Source organism: Apus apus, chromosome 17 (genome assembly GCF_020740795.1).
Source record: "Apus apus isolate bApuApu2 chromosome 17, bApuApu2.pri.cur, whole genome shotgun sequence".
Lineage (NCBI taxonomy): Eukaryota > Metazoa > Chordata > Aves > Apodiformes > Apodidae > Apus > Apus apus.
Window position 1 is genome coordinate 82,310 of NC_067298.1, and position 25,093 is coordinate 107,402.

The 25,093-nt window shown below is 45.1% G+C and overlaps 1 protein-coding gene across 1 annotated transcript in view; it reads right to left on the reverse strand.

Moving 5' to 3' along the window:
- Nucleotides 1–25,093, reverse strand: part of MAP2K4 (mitogen-activated protein kinase kinase 4) — a 106,354-nt gene that overhangs the window by 14,413 nt on the left and 66,848 nt on the right. The window contains exons 4-7 of the mRNA XM_051635117.1: nt 24,924–25,043; nt 12,178–12,297; nt 8,906–8,957; nt 8,340–8,467 (exon numbers count right to left, since the gene is read on the reverse strand). Coding sequence (XP_051491077.1) covers nt 8,340–8,467; nt 8,906–8,957; nt 12,178–12,297; nt 24,924–25,043 — 420 coding nt within the window. The remainder of the gene's footprint in view (nt 1–8,339; nt 8,468–8,905; nt 8,958–12,177; nt 12,298–24,923; nt 25,044–25,093) is intronic.

The following is a 25,093-nucleotide window of genomic DNA, read 5'->3' on the forward strand; positions in this document are numbered from 1 at the left end:
ACTGAACAGTGCTTAGACTGTTGGGTGAACTTTCTTTGTTTCAGTTTGGCACTCCAGATGGGATACTCTCTGCTTGGCTGCCGGACCCACTGAGAACAGGACTCCCTCAGGCACCCCTGGAGATTTCCCCAGAGGACTCCTCGCCTCAATCGGATCACTGTGGGGGCATACAAGGACCACCTGGCAAAAAGGTATAATTTTACTCTGTTCTATTCTGGGACTGGTAATTTGTTCTGGGTGCTATCCATAAATCATAAGGGAACTTGTGCAGGATAGTGTATGCTGCATAGCTAGCACCCCAGTGTACATCTGGTCTGGTACATCACAATCGTGTGCTTCTGTTTCAGTGTATCACAAAGGTGCACTTCTGCTTCAGTGCTCCACTGCAACACAATGGTGTGTCCTCGGTACACAGTGGTGTGCTTCTGTTTCAGCACTGACATCTTGGTAAAGGAATTTGGCAAATGTTACATAGACATTGAGTTGTGGTTGGCAATATTGGCTTTGATTACATTGGTTTGTGTCACTGTCAACTGGAATTCGATTGTGCTATTTTAATGGGACAATTCAACAGTTTGTGAACTGGATGTGTGAGCAAGGGAGACGCAGCTGCCCTGAGAAGCGAGCGTTGATTCTGATCTGCGCCTCTGTTGTCCCACGAGGGGTGCGGCCGGAGACGAACGAAGCGAAAGGTTTATTTCTGTCTTAAAGCCAGATCTGTCCACTGTAATTGTGTTTGTGAGCCATAACTGTGTTTGTGTAAAAGTGGTATCCCCCATCTTTGTGGTGTGAGTGAGTGGAAAATGGCCAGAGAAACAGTGTGACTTTAATGGGTAACAGTGATTATTGTTTTACCTACCCATAACAGAAATAGGTTTTGGGTGTGCAAAGTGACTGGTAGAGTTTCATAAGTACTCTGTGGGTAGGTGTGTGGCTTAGTTAACAAAATGGGAGGCAAGCAAAGTGGAGGAGTTAAGAAAATGAGCCCATTAGGATGTATTTTGGCACACTGGAAAGAAACAGGAGGTCCACCAGGAGGGAGTGTGAATAAAAATACTGTCATAAAGTATTATTGTAATCAGTGGTGGCCACTGTATGAGTTGTATGGTGGAGAAAAATGGTTTATTAATGGAACTCTGAAGTTTAATACTTTGTTACAATTAATGTTGTTTTTAAGATGGAAAGAAAAATGGGATGCAGTGGGATATGCAGAGATGTTTTTCACCTTGAGAGACCACCCTAATTGGCAAAAGGAATACGGCATTTATTTAGCTCCATAAGATCCTATGGTATTAGCATTAGAAGTGGAACAGAGACAGCCATCAGGGCAGTTGAAGACATGTTGCTCAGCATATAATATTGGACAAAGATGTTTGAAGTTGACTGAATCTGAGGAAAGGACAGAAGATTATTTTGTTCTTCCATCATGCCCTCCCCCAATAGCTCCTCCATTAGACCCTCTCCCGCAGGCTGCCCCTCTCCCGCAGGCTGCCGCTCTCTCTCAGGCTCTGCCTCTCCCTCAGGCTGTGCCTCTCCCTTTCCCTTTGGAGAACGAAGCCACCCCTGAAAGGGCAAGAGAAGCTGAGAAGCCAGAGCCAGTCTTTACCCCAACATCCTATCATACCAGGAGTAGGCTGAAGCCTGTAATCCAGGCTACTGGAGACTGATGGATAACTGGGGCGAATTAAAGTACCATTCACCACCAGTGAGCTTGAGTCCAGGACGGAAGAGGCAAGGATCTCTACAGATGATCTGGAAGGGGTGGCAAAACGAGATTACCCTAGGCATGGAACTCCTCAGATGGCAGTGGCTACAGCTCCTGCACAATGTCAGGAACCTGGGGAATCTACCTTAGTGGATCCACTGGTTAGAGTAAAGCTAGGGAAAAAGGGACAATTAACAGAATTTCTGGTTGACACTGGTGCCTCATTTTCTGTATTAAACCAAGAATTAATACCAAAAGATCAGGATTTTGTGACTGTAATGGAGGCTACTGGCCAACAAGGGAAGGCATTTTTCCTGCAACCTCTGAAATATAAATTAGGGAAGCACATGGGCATTCATACATTTTTATACATGCCAGGATCACCTAAACCATTGTTGGGTCGAGACTTGTTGGAGCAATTAGGGGTAAAAATAGTATTTGATAAAGGGAAAGTTGAATTGAGAGAGGATCAGCTAATTGAAATACTAAGTCTAGCCCTAATACACACCCCAGCTAAGTCAAATTTGCCTGAAGAAATAATAAATCAAGTGTATCCTGGAGTATGGGCATCTGAGGTCCTGGGGAAGGCAAAGAATGTGGCCCCAGTAGTAGTGAAATTGAGATCAGGAGCTCAGCCCGTGAAAATAAAACAGTATCCATTAAGACTGGAGGATCAAAAAGGAATAAAGGAAATTATTGACAAATTTCTAAAGTATAAATTAGTGATTGAATGTGAATCAGAATATAATACTCCCATTCTATCAATTTGGAAAACAGATGGCAAAAGTTACAGGTTAGTGCAGGATTTAATAGCGATAAACAAAATCACTGAGGATATACATCTAGTGGCAGCCAGCCCACATACTTTGCTAAGCAAACTTAAAGATGATCTGATTTGGTTCACTGTTCTGGATTTATAGGATGCCTTCTTCTGCCCAAGTCTAGCCAGAGAGAGTCAGCATCTGTTTGCATTTGAATGGGAAAACCCTGACATGGACAGTGTTGCCACAAGGATTTAAGAATATTCCTACTATTTTCGGAAATCAATTAGCTAGAGAACTTGAGAGTTGGGAGCCCCCAGACCTGGAAGTAGTTCTACTCCAGTATGTGGATGATATAACAAAAGAAAGCTGCATGATCTGGATTGTGAGTCTGTTGAACTTCCTGGGTCTTAACAGATATCGAGTCAACAGAAAGCCCAGCTGATACAACAAGTCATCTATTTGGGATATGAGGTTTCCAGAGGACAACCAACAGTGAGGAAGGACCAAAAAGAAGCCATCTGCCAGATACCTCTGCCCCAAACAGTAAAAAAACTACAGACATTCTTGGGAATGACAGGTTGGTGTCAACTCTGGATCTCTAACTATGGACTTTTAGTTAAAGCACTGTATGGATTGATAAAAAGGAGTCAGTTCAAATTGGTATGGACTGGTGAGATATGAAGGGCATTCCAGCAGTTCAAACAAGGGCTAATGAGAGCCCCTGCACAGGGACTGCCTGACATCTCAAAGCCATTTTGGCTATCTTCACATGAAAGACAAGGAATAGCACTGGGAGTATTAGCTCAAAAGCTTGGCCCCTATAAATGAGCTGCGGCATGCTTCTGCAAATAACCAGATGAAGTCAGCAAAGGAAGGCCCAGCTGTCTCTGAGCAGTAGCTGCAGTTGTCCTTAATATCCAAGAAACCCAGAAATTTACCGTGGGGGAAAAGATAACAGTGCTAGTCTCTCACACAGTCTCTGCAGTGTTTGAACAGAAGGGTGGTCACTGGCTCTCACCCCAGAGGTTTCTGAAATATCAGGCAATCATGGTAGAACAAGATGATATCCAAATTGTGGTGACTAATATTGTCAACCCAGATTCCTTCCTCAGTTGGATCCCCAAAGAACCAGTGCTGCATGACTGCCTGGAAACAATGGAAGCAACACACTCCTGTCAGCCTGATCTTAAGAGGAACCACTTGAGGATGCTGATGACTCCTGGTTCACTGATGGGAGCAGCTTTGTAAAGTAAGGGGAGCACAAAGCGGGGTATGCAATAACCACCACCCTCAGGAACCTCAGATCAAAACCCCTACCCTCAGGAACTTCAGCTCAAGAGGCAGAAATAATAGCCCTCAGCCATGCTTTCGAACTAGCAAAAGGGAAGAAAATAAAAATAAATATTTGGACTGATTCAAAATATGCTCTTGGAGTAGTACATGCCCATGGAGTGATCTGGAAAGAACGAGGATCTAGAAGCTGTAAAACTACCAGAAAAGGTGGCCAGTATGCACTGCCAGGGGCATCAAAAGGGAAACATGGTTCCAGAGGTGGGAAATGCACCAGCTGATCTAGGGGCACGACGAGTGGCAGAAGGAGCGAAAGTTAAAGTTGAATCCTTGACTCCAGATGGTAAAATCCAAATAGAGGTGAAACCAAATTTTTTCAAGGAAGATATGAAACTGATTGAGGAACAGGAGAATGAATGGGCCCGAGTGGCAGATGGTCGCTTAGTAGTTTCATCTAATTTGTTGTGGGCTCTAGTTTGCCAATGCCCTGTATCAATCATTAAGCCATAAAATAGTGGCCAGGAATTTATATACTACAGTAAAACAAGTCTCCCAACAATGTGAGATATGCCTAAGGAACAATTCCAATACAGCCCAACAAGTGAAATTAGGGACAACTGGGAAAAGGGATCATCCTGGGCAACACTGGCAAATTGATTTTTCTGAACTCCCTAGAAAAGGGGGGTTTCGATACTTGCTGGCAATGACTGATACCTTCTCAGGTTGGCCAGAAGCTGTCCCATGCAGAATAAATAAGGCAAGAGAGGTAATCAAACTGTTATTAAATAAAATAATACCTCATTTTGGGGTATCAGCTGCAATATCCTCTGAGAAGAGGAACAGAACATTATGGACATACTCCACAGAAATGATTGTTGGATTTGTTCTAAATTACCAAGGCATTCCTCAGAACCACTAAAATATACGGGAGTTCCTATCCCAGATGACACCAGCAAAGCTTCCCACATTGTAGTCAGTGCTAACTTGTCCCTCCAACAAAATCTCTCCACAGAACAAGCCCTCAGAGACTATAACTTCACATGTGTGCAGAGGTGCTATTTAAATGCCACCAAGGGGAGACAAGGAATCAGTGTAAGAGATCTGTATTGTAAAAATTATATGACTACAGAAGTTGGAATCACAGAAGGGTGCAGTTCTTATAGGAGTTATGGGCTTCCAACATTTGACCTGGGAATTCTACAAAAATAGAAGAAAAACAAGTCGAAACCCCCAATTGGCTGGCTGGTACCCAAAAATCACGAAGTGGGCTGGTATTGGATATGTGGAAAGGGCACTTTGAAAATTTTACACCTTGGATGGAAAGGAGCATGTACCCTAGGAACTCTAGTCCCTAGCATAACTGTTATTGGTAAGACAGATAAACAAACTGGATGGGTATGAACTTTTATTAGGCAAACCAAAGGAGCCCCTAATGCTATCGCCGAAAGGCCCACTGCATTCCATAGTTTTGCTAGGTGGTTTCTCCCATGGCTTGGGATAAGGGAATTAGAAAAGACCCTCATGAATATTCCAGCAGTGATAGAAAAAATTGAAAATGAGACTGTTGATGCTCTGCAAGCTTTACAACTTGAAGTTTCTAGCCTATCTCAGGTTGTACTTCAAAATCTCATGGCATTAGATACGCTGTTAGCATCACAAGGAGGGGTCTGTACAGTGATTAACACAAGTTGTCGTGTGTATATAGATCAAAGTGGCAGAATTGCTACAGACTCAGCAGAAATTTGGGAGCAAACAAAAACTCCTGCATCAAGTCAGTCACAATTATACTTCTTATGGGATTGAAGAACTGTGGAACAAACTAACCTCATGGCTTCCTCATTTTAAGTGGCTAAAGCAATTAATTGCAAGACTAATAATTTTACTAGTATTAAGTATAATATTTTTTTGCTATGCTGAAATGTTTTATAAGGTGCTGCTGGAATTCAACAGAAAATTACTGGGAATGGAAAAGAAACGAAGTCAGATATCAGGTAGAAACAGGGAAGTGTTTTACCAAGTTAGTAAAGCAGGATGAGTTACTACAGAACTGTTGCAAAAGAACTTGCAACGCGAAAAGAAAAGGGGGGAATGAAACAGAGCATTAACCAAACTCTGACTTCCAATAGTTAACTGCTTGTGGAGTGTAAATCTCTCATCTGGGCCTGCTGCTAGTGAGTTGTAAAAGTCTTTAATGTGAGCTTATCTGTAGTTTTAGAGAAGAAATATAAGGGTCCTTGAAGAAGAAAGAAGCCATTCAACTGGGACTACAGATGCCTGTCGTAACAATTCTGCTACCGAGTCAGCAGAGATAAATGGCAGAAGTGACAGAACTCAGTCAAAGGTTCCTGTGAGGAAGACTCAAGGATGAAGTAAACGACCCCCAGGAGACCCTAATGGACTTAACATGCATGCGATAATAGGTGGACACTTACGTAAATGATTTTGCAGGAAACTAACTAATATCTAAACCATTTCTTAGAAATATTACACATAATTAAGTGTCAGCTGTGTGTGTGTATATATATATATATCTATATATCTATATAGCTATATATCTATCACCTTACCCTGTAAGGTGCACACATTTTTGGAGGAGCTATCCCCTGTGCATCCGGTGCCGTAAATAAAGATACCAACTGAACAGTGCTTAGATTGTTGGGTGAACTTTGTTTCAAAAAAAAAAAAAATAATTAATTTCCTTTCAAAAGGAGTGTGACTGGCCTGACACCCTCCTGGGTATGTTGAGGTTTAGTCACAGCATCACTACAGCCATCAGCCTCTGTTGGCTTGGAGAAAGAGCTGGCAGATGTACCTGCATGCTGGGGACATGTCCCCATTTCCCAGGCTTCCCAGTGTGTGGAAATGCTCATGTACTTGGAGAGGAGTCCCTGAGTCTGGAGAGCAGATGGGAAGAGGCCACTCATCTCTCACACCACTTGCCAGCTGCTGGCTCATTCCACAGTCCTTGTATCATGCCACAGCTTTTAAAACCACAAACCGAATCGAAACACTTTGAACACTTTTTTGCCCACTGCAAAATCCAACAGAGTCTGGAGCAGGTGACGCACAAAGAGAAGAGTGGATATGCACAGACAGGGAAGAAACCCAAGGGGCTACTGGAGGCATCCACCAACATCCCAGGGCAGAGGAAGCAGTGCAACTGTTCACAGATGTGTTGGCAACTGCTGCATCATAGCTAAACTAAGAGCCTCTGCAAAGCTACTCACGATTCTAAGAAAAAGTAGGAACATTAATTCCTGTAATGATAGCCCACAGAATGTGGGAGAAGGGAAGGACAGAGCAACAACTCCATGGAGCAATGCGATCTGCCATGTCCACAGCACGAAATGCACATACCCAGCTCAGACTGCACTGGTCCCATCCCCTCCTGGTGCACCTCTCTGCTGCTGCCCTCTGCACTCCATGACCCACCAACACCACACACAGGGTAGTTCTGACCGATCCTCTTCCCCGTGGGGAGCTTCATGCACTTGCCAAAAGTGCTCAGAGCAGAGATGTGTCTCTGCTCCCTCTCCATCCCTTCACAGGTCTACAGTAACACAGCTCATCTGTACTCTTCTTCCCAGCTTGCTGGATAACCAGCTCTGCTATGAGGAGAGTGAACAGAAAAGGTCAAATATTCCGAAATTCATTACTCTACTTGCACAGATCAGAGAGGGCAGAGGTTTTGCCTTGGACACCACAGTCAGATAAAAGCCATGTGAGAGACATTCCAGGACCAGATGAGCACTGTACCTTAAAAAGAGACATTTTTCATTTCTGTTTCCTAAATGGTAGATACAAGTGTTCAGAAACCAATATTTTTGAGCATATACAGACATAAGTAACAAGAGTTCAAAGTTCAACACGAAGTTACACTGACAGCAGCAGACACACAGCTCTCTGCACAAGGCACCCTCAGCTGATATAAAACCAAGAGATGCATTTTCAAAACAGCCGGATGCACAGAAACATTTAAAATCCTCAAACAGCCTTGAAAATCAGCACCACATCTTTTCTCACTGGGAGGGGAACAAACAAGCAGAACAGACTCCCAGGATTCACAGCTCAGCCCCAGAGATTTCCATGCACCTGCTCTACAGAATCACATTCTCCTGGAATTAAGTTATGGCACATTTTGGAATTAAAAGTGGTTTGCAAAAATGACTCCAATTCTGCTCTGCAGTAACTCCTGTGACATAATCTTACTGTGGCAAATGGATTTCCTGCTCCCAGACGGTGCTGCTGCCCTGTGTGTACTGTTTGTTCAGGCACAGGCGCTCCTGGGAGGCACAGAGAAGCTCTCCACTCCAGTGCTGTAGCACTGGCAGCATCAGAGCAATCCAGCAAAAAAGAAAGGGAATTTAGTCACATTGCCACAGACTGACACTGCCAGGAGCTGTGCTGAATCCAGAGCTTGGTTTCACCTGGGAAGAAGGTGCTTGTCCCACAGGAAACAGGCCAACACTTCAGGCAGATGCTGGGCCTGGCCATGCTGTGCCAGGCCTGCAGGAGGAGGGCAAGGTCCTGCACACTCCTGGGCATGCTAGCTCCCCGCTGCCTGGCTCATCCTCACTCACCGCCATGTATGGTCGGCACCCCGCATCCCGGGTTTTGGCAATGGAGTCCACAAGCTGTCCACTAATGCCAAAGTCACAGAGTTTAATATTTCCATTTCTGTCCAGAAGAATATTGGAAGGTTTGATGTCTGTAAGGAAAATAAATTTAAATTAGTAAGTCACAGCTGGAGCTTTCAATTCAAAGCAGAGCAGCTGCAGAGCAGCTGCAGAGCAGCAACACCAGCAGCACTGAGAGATTGCCACTGCCCCTTGGCGTGCGGTGGGCAGCAGCAACTGGATGCGCTTCCTGCCACAGAGGATCCTGACCCAGAGCTAGAGAAGAGGGAGCCAGCCCTGAATATGCCATGTACCTGGAGGCAGAGGCAGATACGCAAGCACCCTGAAATCACCCTTTGATGGGAAACCACAGTCCAAAGGAGCAATGAAACAGCCACTGGGGACGTGCTTGTGCAAAATCTGCACTGACATTTGCAGCAGAATGCATGCTGATTACACTCTGATATGATTCAAAGGCTGCTTAAAATCCTTGCCATATTTGTAGGCAAGAAGAAAAGCGATGAACTCACCTCTGTGAATGATTTTCAAGTTTTCTTTTAAGTGGTTTAGTGCCTTCACAGTCTAGGAAAGAAAAACAGATGACAAATAAGCAAATATCTTAAGATTCTTGTGATTACTAAGCTTCTGGAGCTCCAAAAAGAGGAAAAAATATTTATTACATTGACATTCAAAGGCTGTAATATGCCATGTAGTAAAAAGCATTTTTCTCCCAATCTTTCTTTTAAACATAGCTGACATAAGAGGGGTCATGTGGTTACAAAACCCATACCACTGGAACAATTATGGTCTAGGAGAGGAGAGCAAGAACTGAAGTCAAGAAATTTCTGATTTTAATTCTCTTGGGTAATAACTTCTTTCAAGACCTATGCTGCACTTTTTCAATAGACAACAACTGCTCCCATTCCACTGGCTGAGCAGCAGCACTGTGGGGAGCAGCAGAATAGGCTGTTCCAGTTTAACCATTCACCATTACATGGAAGAGACACTTAGGGACCTGATTTCACAGGATGATTTAAAAATAGACCTGAAAGGTCACCTTTAATTAATTTTGCTTATGCTGAAAGGACCACAGAAGACAATAGCTAAAAGACTGCCTTGAAGATTATGGTATGAGGGTGTTCATGTTATGCTGCAAAGCACTCTGAAGCTGTGTGACTGTAAGGATGAAGTCAAGCACCCAGGAAAACTCCCCAAAGACCAGTACTTCCTGCCCACAACCCCTGGGTCCCAGTGTTTAGGTGATTAAAAACTCTGGCAGGCTCTGGGGCAGCTGAAGTGCTGTCTCCTTGTCACCACTCGCCTTGCCCCTCCATTGCAGGTTTCCGCTCTGTCAGCAAAAGCTACTGCACCTCTCTGAACCACAAAGCATCAACTGATCTTTAGGCAGGCCCATAAAGGCAGGAGACTGGATAGCCACCCTGGACCCAAGCTTCAGCAAGAGAAAGCCTGATGGACTTAGTGACTGCATGTTGATTTATATTCCAGCTGACCCTCCCAGAAGCTTCTGCCCTCACCCTCAAGTGTGTGAAGCAGGAGCTCACATCTCTTCAACTTGGAGTAAAAGAGCTCTAACACAAAATGAAGTGTGGTTGGTGCAGCACACTGAGTTGTGAGACGCAGCACATACCCTACCTGCACATGATGATAGGGCTACCAGGACAGTGTGCACATAGACTTTCTGGACCTGGAGGCCCTCAAGGTCTAAGACACTCAGGGCCACTATTCCCATAACAGTTATTAAACGCTGATCCTAATTTGTTTTCTGGAAATAGGTGAACAAACCTCAGACCACAAGTTCTAGTCAGAACCTGTCTCAGTTCTTAAGGCCAGTCTGTGCAGAGGACCTCACTCAGGAGATGCTGGGGCTGGGCTGCCTTCAGGTGCAATGTGAAGGAAGGAGAGTGGTGTTCAATGAGCAGCCCATGATCTCCCACAAAGCACAGCAGGGCTTCATATCCTCATGTGTTGTGGGTCATGAATGAGGTAAGGAAAATTTTAGCTTACTCAGTCCATCCCTCACCCACAGGTCAGAAACATCCAAAGTGGTCATTTCCTGTGCTAGGAATTACAGCTTTGGTGTGTTTTTCAAAGCATGCTGTCTGCACAGGGTAAGAAGAGAAACTCCCTTTGAGAGCTTCAAAATTCATCTCAAGTCTCTGTCCAAACTATCTTCATTGGCCAAACACCTTGCAAAGTCTGTCTGATCCAAAACATGGGCCAGCATGTCTCTAATACCCTGCAAACTCTAGAAGAAAGGATCTCTTACCTCCACAGAATTACACAGAAGCCCAAGCAGACTACCCCGGAGGGACAGCCTTGACTAAGCCTGCCTATGTCTTATGCCTTGCTTTGGCCGATAACACATTTAGTTGCTTAGTGGTAAAATGCCATTAGCTGCCTTTGGTAGGATTTTCAGTCTTAGCAATAAACACCTAAATATGTGACAGTGCCTGAGGCAGCCTGTTAGCTGTAAGAAATGCAGGTCCAGGTAGGCTCAACATTTTATAAAGATGCCCGTAAGAAGAGTGAAGATGGTTTTCTTCCAAGATGAGACGCTGGGCAGAAATCGCCCATATCCTCTCAAGTGGTCATGGTTTGTGAGTGGCTGGGCACCTCTCCATCACTCTTTAACAGTTCACAACATTAGCTTGCTGCAGCATTCACATGCTGAAGCCATTGGCAGTTTGTCTGTCAGCAATAGAGCATGGATCCAGCATTTGCTCACGTTTTCCCCCATTACCGCTGAAAGATGCCTCACTTCTGCAGCTTTTCATCTTCCAGCAGCCTCGATGAACTCATTCATTTAGCTCAGCTTTGATTTTTTTATTGGGCCAGGACTTCCAGGTTAAGTCAAGGAAATATCAACCACCTTCTCCAACTGCTGAAGACACACTTGTACTTTTGGGAGCCTCTGCACAAGGATACTAGAGGTTTCTCTGTACTGAATTGGCCCAGCATCTTCTGCAGAAATCCAATGGACCTGACAGGTCTTCATGGGCAGCAGCAAAACAAAGGTTTGGAGATAGCTTTCACCATCCCTCTACAGCCCAGAACCAAAGTTTGTTTGTGAGGGCCAAAACTTGCTATTTAGACAACAAATGGTTGATTTTAGATCAGCCAGGGCTAACTTTACTGGCCCCCTTAAAGGGAGAGACAGTGGACTCTCTGTATCAGGGCTGCACTCAGATACCCTGGGTGGGATTCATCTCACTTCACCCCATAAAGCACCCAAGGAATGGGAACTCAGCTCCCACACAGAGGCACCAACCTCTCCCACTGACTCAAAAGAGCAGGAAGGCAGCTCACTAAGACTTATTCTCAAATAGTCTGGTGGGGTTCACATGTCCTGGCTATAAATGCACAATCCCTTGTTCCATTTACAAACAAGGGAAGGGGAGACAGACAACCTGTTGTAGGCACCTTCCTTGGGATGAGACGACCTGCAGTCAGCTTCCACTGGTGTTCCAACAGCACATGTGAAGTGATCCCTGAGGAGGGGCTGGTGCCTACACTGTCAGCACTGATGCTCAAGCAGACAGAGCAGGAAGCTGGTTCTCGGGTCTCTTTATAAACTGATTACAGACCCCAGGACTTGCTTTTCTATCACACATTGTGATAGAGAAAGTCAGAGTATACTTAAGGATCATTAAAATCATGGTGCAATATATCAGCAGCAGTTCTGCTTGTACACAGATCAACCAGCCTTCTCAGGTGTGAGAGAGGTCTGAATTTTTCACATTAGCTTCAAAAACATACACAAAAGGCTTAACAAAATACTCACAGCTAAAGTGATTTTGCCTAGGATTTCTTCTGGAATAACATCATCTAATACACTATATACATATTTGTAAAACTTATCAAACGAGGTAGACATGAGCTCCATACAGATCCAACAGTCACCCTGGAAAGAGAAAAGAATCTGTGTTACTGTCAAGATACAAGCAAGAAACAAAAATCCAGAGAGCATAAAGAGTTCCCTTGAACCCAATATAATACATTAACAGCAACGTGCATTCAACAAGAAGGACGGAATCGATCTTGATTAACTTTAGGAATGGAAGACTTGCCCCTGTGTGCACCTCTTCCTCACTCCACTCACCAGCAGAGGAATCTAACTGACCAGCTCACACCTGATACAGCATTTTAGATGCCTGAATCTAGATGAATCCTAGCATCAAAACCTCTTTAGCTCTTCAGAAGGCTGCAGGTACAGTGAAACATCAGCATGCACAGTAAGACTAAAAAAATACCCCCTCAGTTTTTTACTACCCTGCAGAGGCCAGAAGACAATTCACACAACTTTTGTTTAGTATGTATCTACTACGTGGGGATGGACATCTTAGCCATAGATTGATCTTAGTTATTTCATTTTTCTTTAACATTTTGCCTCCAGTTGAGGACAACAGAAGGCTTTGCATGAGCTCTTTCTGTAGACTCACAGACTTCAGACAACTATTCAGTGCGACAAATATGAATCCATTAAAAATATACCTGTCCTCACCAGAAGCCACATATTTACACTTGTCTTCTACAAGCTATATCGCAGTGAGTATTGAAACTGCATTAGCTGTCAAAAGCTAGGTGCAGAACAGGACTGATTAATCTGGTTGTCTTATCCTGGCTAAAGACCACCTAAAACACTTGTGTAGGGAACAGCACCTTCAGGCAGCACTGCCCTGGGTGGTTCTGAGCACGGGACACCAGCTTGGTTATGACTAAGCTTCACACACCTGTGACACAAGTGACAAACTGAGGAGAAACTTCTCCAAGTAACTATCCCATAGAAAGCAGATTTTTTCATGGCCAGACAGAACACAAACCACCCAAAATCTATGTTCATACATGGAAATGAAATTAGGAAGAAGAACCAGGGTATGGTCATGCTGGATGTGTGGCAAAGTCCCTTGCTCCCATCCTGCACGCCCAAGTCACTTCTATTTGAAGCAATCTCTCAGTGCTCATGAGAGACAGGAACAATTCTCCAGTTACATTTAACTGATGGATAAACTTGTAGAGACACAGGTTTAAAGGCCAAAAAGGGCTTTTCTGCCACTCAGAATGACTTCCTGTGAAACACAAGCCAAGGAACTGCATCCATCAAGATGCCTCCAGTCCAAACGCCTGGTTTAATGGGAACAGAAGTGCTCAGCAGGTGCTGTCAAACACTGCAGGCTGGTACCAGCAGAGGCAGCAGTGCCAGCCAGTTTGTCTAGGGCTGCATACTTACATGCAAGGCTGTTTTAACCATACAGGCAGCAAACTAACAGGAAAAGTCCCACGTGCCACCAGCATTATGAATGATGCTGCTGCTGCTGCTTTAGTGACAGAGAATCCAACGCCACCTCCTGCCAAAGGAGGGATGCTCTTTCCAACAGGTACAGAACAGAATGGAATAGACTATTTCAGTTGGAGAGGACCTACAACAAGCATCTAGGTCAAGCAACTGCTTGACCACTCATGGCTGCTCAGAAGTTAAAAGTGCATTGTTCAAATGCCTCTTGAACACTGACAGGCTTGGGGAATCTCCCACCTCTCCAGGAAGCCTATTACGAGTGTTTAACCACTGCCTTGGTGAAGAAATGCTTACTAATGTCCAGTTTAAACCTCCCCTGGCACAGCTTTGAACCATATCCATACGACCTATAGCTGGTTAAAGGAAGAAGAGCTCAACACCTCCCACTCCATGTCCCCTCCCAAGGAAGCTGCAGAGAGCCATGAGGTTGCCTCTCAGCCTCCTTTTCTTCAAACTAGACAAACCCCACATCCTCAGCTGCTCCTCAGAGGATGTCTTCCAGCCCTGTCACCAGCTTTGTTGCCCTCCCCTCCAGAAGCATTCACCTCTTTTGACTGGCTGGTTATAACAGAGAGAGCTGCCTCCTTCTGAGAAGGGGGATCTGCTTTCCTAGGAAAAGCTAGCCATCAGCAGGGAAGACAACTGTAGGTTTAGAGCCGCAGGCAGCCCCATGTTATGCTGCTCATTTTTGGCACTAGGGTTTTTACATCAGCACAACGAAGAGCAGGAGCCAATATCACTCACCCAAGGGAAATGCCTGCTGCAAGCCTGAGCGCAGAAAACACACATTTCACCCAAAACAAAGCAGAAGGGACTGATCAAAAATGTGCTGTGGAACACACAGAGACACCAGAGTGAAAGAGGCCAGGACAGCACATTGGGAAGAAAAAAGGGAGAAAGGTGAGCTCAGGCTGCTGGAGAATGGAAGACCAGCTATGGATTAATTTGGCTGAGGACCTGTTCAGATTTAAACTGCAAAAATGAAATTAGGGAACACATGCAGAAAATTTCCCTTTTCAGCACTGGCAATGAACACAAAGTGCAGCTGAGGCACTTCCAGATCATTGAGAGTGGTTCAAAGAAAGCAATGTGGCTCCAGTGCTAGTGATGTGTACACACCAAGTGAAACTGGAACCACACCAGACCCTTACAAGTCATCTGCAGTGAAAACAAACTTGTTCTACTGGCTGCAGAATAATTCAAACACTGCTTCTGTTTTGACCAGCATCCTACAAAAACCCAATACCACACTACATTCCCACATCATTGAGCTAAGACTACAGGGGACTGGATTTGTTCAAGAATTCCAGAACATGACTGACCACCTAAAGCCTTGTGTTTATGTCTAATCACACCAATGTTGTGTCTTCAGTCATTCAGGTTACAAGGGCTAGTGTTCATACAGCAAAAGCAAAATGAACTGAAACAACCTTATTAGAGCCATTATCGTAACAAAAGTTTCACAATATACTTTGTACATCTATGGGGTTGGGATGTGTGTTACTGAAAAAGCAAACGAGTATAATAAGTTGTTATCCAATGTAAATTTAACCATCAAAAAAGCTGCATGTGATCAAAAGCACCAAAGGAAAGACTTGGTTTCCTTGATTTCATGAAGTGTAAGCTGTATAGAAAGCTTGGATGTAGGCATTTATTGATCTCATAATAAAAAAAATCTGATGAATGTGAACTCCTGTCAGCAAGATCAATGACAAAAGGTGAGAGCCCTTTTCAGTTATGGAGCTTTATTGAGGCTGGTAGTGAGATTCAAAACTCTACAGGTTCTTATCTCTTCCTGGTACTTGAAAGGACTTGCTGATTGGCAAAGCTGATTAATTTTACTGAGAAGAAAAAAGGAAGACTGGCAAGGGATGGCTAGGGGGATGGCTATTCTTCCAAATAATGTATCTGAGTCCTTATTGGGTATTAAACCAGATACTAACGTACATCTTGTAGGCATTAAAAAAAAAAAGTCAAGGAACAGCTTGCACATTTCATTCAAAAATATCTCCAGGACAAACACAAAAACTGCTTCATCAGCAATTGAGATGCTTCAGCTTCTGAACGTCAGGTCCTGAGTTCCCAGTCGACAGCTGAGCATATCACAAAGAGGCCACCCAGCTGGGCCCACCCAGCTGGAACGCAGCCTGGCAGAAGAGGACCTAGGAGGCCTGGTGGACACCAAGTGGAACCTGGGCCAACAACATGCCTTTGCTGTGAAGGTCACTAGCACCCTGGGCTGCATTAGGAGGATGTTAACAAGTCAAGGGAGGGGATCCTTCTCCTCCCTCAGCACTGGAGAGGCCACCCCTGGAGTCCTGTGTCCAGGGCTGTGCTCCCAGAACAAGACAGACATGGATATATTGGAGAGAGTCCAGAAAAGGGGTCACCAAGATGACTAAGGGACTGGAGCATCTCTCCTTTGAGGAAAGGGCGAGCGAGCCAGGACTGTTCAGCCCAGAGGAGAGAAAGCTCAGGTGAATCTCACCAATGTACATAAATACCTCGAGGCAGGGTGCAAAGAGATGGAGCCAGGCTCTCTTCAGTGGTGCCAAGTGACAAGACAAGAGGCAATGGGCACAAACTGACACAAAGGAGGTTCCCTCTGAGTACTAGGAAACACTTACTGTGAGGGTGACTGAGTGCTGGCCAATATTGTAGGCTTCCTACATTACGGCACTGCAGGGAGCAACCAACTTTTAATGCAAGTTGCATTTACACTACTGAGTGAGAATGAAGAATGTCATCACCCTCACATACCCTTATATGGCACAGAGGACACTTTTGCAATCAGGGATTGATTACAGGGACAGATGCCTTGAGCAATGCCAACATAAGACAAACATTTCCATAGGAATGGGGTGTTGTGCATCAACAGCAAAGAGAACGAACACCTTGTATCAATTGACCAAGGATATGTCCACACTTCACACCAGCATCAGCACTGTACTACTGACACATCCACGCCAGCTCTTCTCTTGTACCAGCAGAAAGTCCCATGGGCCAATTTACATGGCTTCCCAGGCATGTTTTACAACTTGCAGTGAATTTTTAACTGAATAATTTTATCAGCTACTGAGCTTGTTGGTTTAAACTTGGCTCAGCTACACTCACACTGTGTAGGAGTCACTGCTGAAATCTCAAGTCAGACAAGGCTTTTTACCTCTTCTCTTGAGAATAAAAGTAACAGTTACTTTGAAAGAGAAATTAGTGTGGCAGTGATAACAAAGCAAACATTCCCATCCTTTTAGACACAGTCTCAAACTAGATTACTTGTAAAGATTCCAGCATATATGCAAGAAAAGGTGTTTTTTTTTCTCAGACCTAAAAACCCTCCAAACAGCAAAATTCAAAGCGAAAACCTCTGTGTTGCCCAGTCCTATGGCTCAGCCCTCCCCTCTTCTCACTAGAAGAAAGCAACTCAAGTGAAATCTTTGTGGAAGCCCCAGTAATCACCTTTTTTCTCCCCCACTCAGCACATACTGCTGTAAGAGGTAACAAATGGACATGAGGAACCAGACCCTCTTCAGTAGGGCACCTCTGATGACCGATGTGGAGCTCTGTGTGCATCTTTACGAGTCAAGTGCAGTTTGGCTTCATAGAGCCAGGGCAACCCCCAGGAAGTGCAACAAGGCTACGTGCAAGATCCTGCACTTGGACTGGAGCACTTATCAGCATAAATAAGCACTGAAGGGTGTAGGGATTGAGAGCAACCCTGCAGAGAAGGACTTGGCAATACTGGTGGATGGAAAATTGGACATGAGGTGGTAATGAGCTGGTAACCACCCAGAAAGCCAACTGTGTTCTGGACAGCATCAAAAGGAGTGTGAAGGAAGCAAACAGGAGCAGGCACAAGATGGTGATTTTCCCCCTCTGCTCTGCTCTGGTGAGACCCCACCTGCAGCACTGCACCCAGCTCTAGGGTTCTCAGCACAGGAAAGACACAGAGCTGTTGGAGCAGGTCCAGAGGAGGCCACAAAAATTATCAGAGCACCTCTGCTATGGAGACAGGCTGACTGAGTTGGGGTTGTTCAGCCTGGAGAAGAGAAGGCTTTGGGGAGTCCTTAGAACAGCCTTTCAATATATAAAGCCAGCTTGTAAGAACCATGAAGCAGGGGTTGTTGCAATAGTACAGGGAGCAATGGCTTTAAACTTAAAGAGAGTAGATTTAGCTTGGACATAAGGAAGAAACCTTTTACAAAGAGGGTGGTGAGACACTGGCCCCGGTTGCCCAGAGAACCTGTGGTTGCCCCATCCCTGGAAGGAAGGAAAACTAAGGCCTGGTTGGATGGGGCTTGGAGCAACCTGGCCTAGTGGAAGGTGTCCCTGCTCATAGCAGGGGCATTGGAACTAGATCATATTTGGAGGTCCCTTCCAACTCAAACCATTCTGTGATTCAACGACTGTATGATTCACCAACCACTGAATCCCTTCTATAGCCAGTGTAACCAGGAACATAGCCAGGGATATAACTACTCCTTCTGGACCTTCCTCCTGCCCTTTCTAATTCTCTCCATTCTCCAGCCTGTATGAGATGCAACTTCATTCTCTCTTCTGTTAAGAAGTCAGGCTATGGACATGAAAACCATTCCAACTGCCAAACATTAGAATGTCAGTGCTCAGGGATTCTTTCTGTTATTGAAAAAAAGAGTGGTTTTTCTATCTAGGATCATTAGAGAACTAAGTAAGAGAACAACCTGCTCAACAGCTGCACTAGCAGAATGAGGGATGCTGTGACATCACATGACGGTACAACATGGTGACATGAAGGTCACAGCTTCAACAACAAAAGTAGGAGTGAGCAGCGCACTGTCCCAGGGAGGACCTGACTCCAGCACGTGCACTACCTACTTTAAGTGCAATGAAGCCCCTTACTACATGCAAAGGCTGAAATGAAACCCTGTCTTCTACTCTTTCAGCTTTGTTCCTGTTCCACTAAACAAGCAATTTAATCTCATCTAATCAGTGCCGATAAACTCAAGCAAAGTCCTGTACCTGGCAATCAACTTGTCGCTTTTGCATTGTTCCACGTTACACCATATACACAGACATACACCATAACAGAAAGATGTCCCGTATGATTAAAAACCATGAAGCAAAGCTCTAGGATGCTGCCTACTGAGGGACAAGTTGGACCAGTTCCCAGAGAAGACTTTTTGACTTGTTGAAGAGCAGTGTAACGGAAAGGGACCTGGTGGACAGGGGGATGACCATGAGCCAGCAATGTGCCCTTGTGGCCAAAAAGGCCAATGACGTCCTAAGGTGTATTAGAAAGGGTGTGGTTACTAGGTCAAGGGAGGTTCTCCTCCCCCTCTATTCTGCCTTGGTGAGGCCACATCCGGAATATTGTATCCAGTTCTGGGCCCCTCACTTCAAGGACAGGGAACTGCTTGAAAGAGTCCAGTGCAGAACTACAAAGAAGAAAAAGGAATGGAACATTTCCCTTATGAGGAAAGGCTGAGGGAGCTGGGCCTCTTTAGCTTGGAAAAGAGAAGACTGAGGGGTGACCACATCAATGTTTATAAATATGTTACGGGCAAGTGTCAGGAGGACAGAGACAGGTTCTTCTCAGTGATGTCCAATGATAGGACAAAGGGCAATGGTCTGTAAAGTGTAGCACAGAAGGTTCCACGTAAATGTGAGGAAAAACGTTTTTACTCTGAGAGTGACAGAGAATGATACTGGAACAGGCTGCCCAGAGAGATTGTGGAGTCTCCTTCTCTGGAGGCACTGCAAACCTGCCTGGACATGTTCCTGTGTGATGTGCTCCAGGTGACCCTGCTATGGCAGGGGGGTTGGATTGGATGATCTTTTGAGATCCCCTCGTGATTCTGTGAAAATGTTTGCTGAAAAAGTGAGACAGAACATAACTAGGGGAAAAATTCCATCTGTAGCTCCATCCATCCCTGCACGATTTGAATCCTGGCTCAGGATTTGAATCCTGGTGGTCCCGAGAGGCTTTTTTAAGCTTAGTTCCTTACTTTTCACCTTGAAATGCTGGAATGAAGTGCTTTGCTTATACATGTTTTGCTGTAGGATCTCCTGAGACAGGTTTAGTCTTCAATAACATCCCATGTGCTCTTACACTCCAGGGGACTGTGCAACAACGACCTGGATCGTTCACATTATTTGGGAACAGATCTGCTAAGAAGAGGATGGGCCTCTTGTGTCATAGTTTCCTAGCTCTGAAAGATGTAATTAATATTAGAACATGTAATTAATATGACAAGAAATAAAACCTTACCCAAACACACCAGCTCACCCTGCATACCTTTGAGCTATCTGAATTGGAACACCAACTTGGCGGTAAGGGACCGAGGAGAAGAGAAGGTGGCTTTCATTTCAGAAGAAAACACCACTCATGATGAGAGTGAGGGGAAAAGGAGACCTGAGGGACCAACGTGATACAACCCAGAGTGACCTTACTGAAACCCTACCCAGATGGAGCACCCAAGAAACCCTGCAGGGCTGCAGAGGGACAGAAATTTTTAACAAGACAAAGGGATGCAGCAGAGGCCAGGCTGACACTTCGGAGCTGATCAAGGTACATTTTTATACTATTTATCATAGAATCATCCTGGTTGGAAAGGACCTTGAAGGTCATTAATTCCAACCATAACCTAAATCCACCTACCATAACCTAATCTACCTGTTCAGTGCTTAAATCATGTCACTAAGCACTATATCTATATTTCTTTTAAACACTTCCAGGGATGGTGACTTCACCACCTCCCTGGGCAGCCTGTTCCTGGGATGTGCCTAGAGCTGCAGAGAGGTGACAAGCTCAGACAGCTCTCAACACGTTGCTCATCAGCATCTGGCAAAATATTGTCTTACTCAGAGAGTTTTCTCTACAACAGCTGACAGCCTCATCATCTGTATTTCAGCAAAGCTGGAAATACTCAGCCAAGGCTGAGGCTCCACACTTGGCAGGAGCTTGTACTGTATGACTGTGGACAATATCTAATGAACAGAGAGTTCCTGAACACTCCTAGAAAAAAAAGGAAGTCTTCAGAGAGCGTAAGAACGATTGGTAGCCTGGGAGAAATACAAAGTTGTCTGTGATCAGGTCAGGTCAGATCAGGTCAGGAAGGAAAGCTGAAGCCCAGATAAAAGTTAAACCTGGCCAGGGACATCAAAGTTAATTTTGTGCTAGAGTCACCATCCCTGGAAGTGTTTAAGAGAAATACAGATGTGGTGCTTAGGTACATGATTTAAGCACTGAATGGGTATACTTAGGGTATGGTTGGTGGATTTAGGTTATGGTTGGACTTGATGATCTTCAAGGTCATTTCCAATCAGGATGATTCTGTGATTCTGTAATTAGAAGGGTTTCTACAGGTACATCAATGATAAGAAGAAGAACAGGAAAAATGTGGGCCCTCTGCAGAAGGAAACAAGAGACCTTGTCATGCAGGATATGGAGAAGGCTGAGGTACTAAAACAAATTTTTCCTCAGTCTTCACCACTAAGGGCTCTGGCCACGCTGTCCAGGGTACAGAATTCAAAGGCAGAGACCAGGAAAAGGAAGATCTCCCCATTGTAGGAGAGAGCAGGTTCGAGAACAGCTAAAAAACCTGAAAGCACACAAGTCCATGGGAGCCGACAAGATCCAACCGTGGATCCTAAGGGAACTGCCAGATGAAGTTGCAATGCCGCTTTCCATCATATTTGAAAAGCCATGGCATTCCGGTGAAGTTCCCACTGACTGGAAAAGGGGAAATATAACCCGTGTTTTCAAAAAGGGAAGGAAAGAAGACCCAGGGAAATACAGGCCAGTCAGTCTCAACTCTGTGCCCAACAAGATCATGGAGCAGATCCTCCTGAAGGCTCTGCGAAGGCACATGGAAAATGTGGATGTCGTTGGTGGCAACCAACATGGCTTCACCAAGGGCAAATCATGCCTGACTAATTTAGTGGCCTTTTATGATAGGGTAGACATTAGTGGACAAGGGAAGAACAACTGATGTCATCTACCCAGACTTGTGGAAAGCATTCAACACTGTCCCACATGACATCCTCATCTCAAAATTGGAAGGATATGGATTTCATGGGTGTATATCCACTCAGTGGATAAGGAATTGGCTGGATGGTCGCACTCGGAGAGTAGTGATCAATGGCTCGATGTCCAGATGGAGACCAGTGATGAGTGGCTTTCCTCAGGGATTGGTACTGGGACTGGTGCTATTTAACATCTTTGCCAACGACATGGGCAGTGGAACTGAGCGCACACTTAGCCAGCTGGCTGATGACATCAAGCTGTGTGGTGTGGTTGACACACTGGAGGGAAGGGATGCCATCCAGAGGGATCTTGACAGGCTGGAGAGGTGGGCCCATGTCCACTTTATGAAGTTCAACAAGGCCAAGTGCAAGGTCCTGCACCTGGGTTGCGACAACCTCAAGCACACATACAGGTTGAGCAGAGAATGGATTGAGGAGATGGACCTGGGAGTGTTGGTCGATGAAAAGCTCAACATGAGTCAGCAGTGTGCACTTGCAGCCCAGAAAGGCAACCATGTCCTCGGCTGCATCAAAAGAAGCATGGCCAGCAGGTTGAGGGAAGTCATTCTGCTCCTCTGCTTTTCACTCATGAGACCTCACCTGGACTACTGTGTCCAGTTCTGGAGCACTCATCATTGGAAGGACACAGAGCTCTTGAAGCAAGTCCAGAGGAGGGCCATGAAGATGATCAGATGGCTGGAGCACCTATCCTATGAAGAAAGGCTGAGAGAGTTGGGGCTGTTCCGCCTGGAGAAGAGAAGGCTTCGAGGAGACCTCATAATGGCCTTCCAGTGCCTGAAGGCACTACAGGAAAGCTGGGGAGGGACTTTTTACCAGGGTGTGTAGTGATAGGACAAGGGGTAATGGTTTTAAGTGGGAAGATGGGAGATTTAGGTTAGTCATTAGGAAGAAATTCTTTAGTGTGAGGGTGGTGAGACAATGGAAGAGGCTGCCCAAGAAGGTGGTGGATGCCCCATCCCTGGAAGTGTTCAAGGCCAGGTTGGATGTAAGATGTCCCTTCCCATGCAGGGGGGCTGGAACTGGGTAATATTTAAGGTCCATTCCAACCCAAACCATTCTATGATTCTTTTATTCTACCTCCTGACTCAAAATGGCTTTGTGATTAAGCAGGTTAGAAAAAGCTGAGCATGGGAAAAGGAAGGATTATTATCCTTATCATACAGACTGAGATTTAAAGCTAGAGGAGTGACCTGGCAAAATCAGAGGTAGACTCTGTAGAAGCAGGAATTTAATATTCAGTCCCGGATTTGGGCTTTAACTACAACATTGACCTTCTTCCTATAAATTTCCCATAAAGCCCCAAAGGACTCTATGCAGGCTGATAATATGCAAAGATGACTTGTGGCCAGTAGGTCTCTTATTTCCTTCTTTTCTTGAGTAGGTGTACTGGATTTGTGCTGAAGTAGCGGCCAACAGGCAAGGCTGCAGATTGGTCCCCTGCACTGTACCAGCTCCAACACCAGAGCAACTACAGGAGGGGGAATAACCCACACCTGTGGGAGCTGCTGCTCTCTGGAGGAAGGAAATGAAGCAGGAAAGGTTTGGCATTCACTTTCTCCAAAATTCTTGTTCTTGCAAATGGACTAAACACTTGCAACCCCATGCTGCTCACCAGTGCTATATTCCTCTTCTAAGGCCTGCACTAAACAGACTTCACTCAGCCTGATGACTGGCTTCCCCTCACAGCACAAGGCTGCCAGACTGCATGAAGAAGGCCAGTTGCCCAACTGTCCCTACTGGTCATTCAAAGCTAGATGGCAATGGGAATGCCTGGGAGATAGAAGGACACCTTCTGTGGCCACCTAAGTGGCGGCATCATATCTACCTCAAATTACAATAAGTAGATGGTAAAAAAAGTCACAAATGTGCAGCAACTAACGTCATGTTCCTGGCTGTGAACAAGCTGAAGTATGTAAGGGTTAACTGTCGCCAACTGACAGAGCTTTTTATTTTTCTAATTTTTTAGAATTTTTTAATTCTAAATTTATTTTTTTTTAGAATGTTTCTAATTCTGTTTTTCTCTTGGAAGCATCACACTCCACAGTACACACAATCTATGGCCATGAAAGGCCAAGCAGAATTACAGCCCCTAGGCTAGCTATTGCAGATGTTGCTCCTTTCCAGAAGAGTCACGCAGCTTTGGTCTCTGTCCCAAAAGGACAGCCAAAAGCAACCAATATGCTCAGAGGTCTGGAAGGGGTTCCATGTGTAACACAGGCTGGCACTTTTCAGGCTCAGTAAAACATGCCAGAGGGAGAATATGGCAACTGTCCATAAAATCTTCAGCGTCCTGGAGAGGATGGATACAGTTCAACTGTGTTCCACCTCTTCAAATACAATAACTAGGGAAAGCACTGGGGCTGTCACTCAAAACAGCAGGATGAAAATTCGAAGTTAATCAAGGTGATGGGCCTTCAAACTAGGGGTGGACAATTAAGGGAAGTGTCTCTCAGGAGCACCATGGATGCAAAAAAACATACATGTATTCAAGGGGAGCCAGAACACCTTCATGGAAAAGAAATCCAGCGAGGATCACTTGGCACATCTAGCTCAAAGGACACTCAGTTCTCAGTCAGAGGACACAGGATTCTGCAAGCAGATCCTGTGGGGCACTGCCAGAGACAGAACGCCCAAGTAGGAGTTTTGGTCTGACCCAGCATGAATGCCCTTACGCATCTGCAGGTATAAACAACTTCAAGGCAGATGCATGTCAGCCAGGTTCTGACAGCCTGGATACAGATGTTCATCCATCCATCCATCAGAAAACCTTGTGGGGAGCTGTGACTACCATCACAGCAGCCACCTTCATTACAGGGATGCAGGTCCTCCACATGGTCGCATCTTAGTGTTGCTGACATAAACCACATTTGAGTTCAAGATCCGTGCTGCAGTGCTGTGCCAGCCTGGCAGGACACACTGCACGTGAGGAAGCCATAGGCCTGGAGCTCATCAAAAGAGGTGAAAAGCAGGGAAGAAGCAGAGACTGAAATATGCAGAGACACATAATGAGTAATGGCTATCCCATGTGTGTGCTCAGCAGCACCCAGATGTCTGGGTCTCCTGGATAAATACTCTTGATTAAAAGCGGAGAGCTAAGAAACCTAACCTAAACTAACTTTATCGCCTTTATTGCAAGGTGGAAGCTGAAAGAAAAAAAAAAACAAGGTAAAAAACAAACTGTGCTATGAATGAAGCAAGTTTGGAGTGCCCACCTCTCTGAAGAGTGCGCCATAAAACTGAACAATATACGGGCAGTCACTGCTTCGCATTACTACATCAAGGTCCATCAGAAGCTGCTTCTGTTCTTTTTCATCCACTGTCGACCGAATTCTCTGAAAGAGGAAGAGTGGCAAAGACTTTATCACTTACATGCCATTATTGT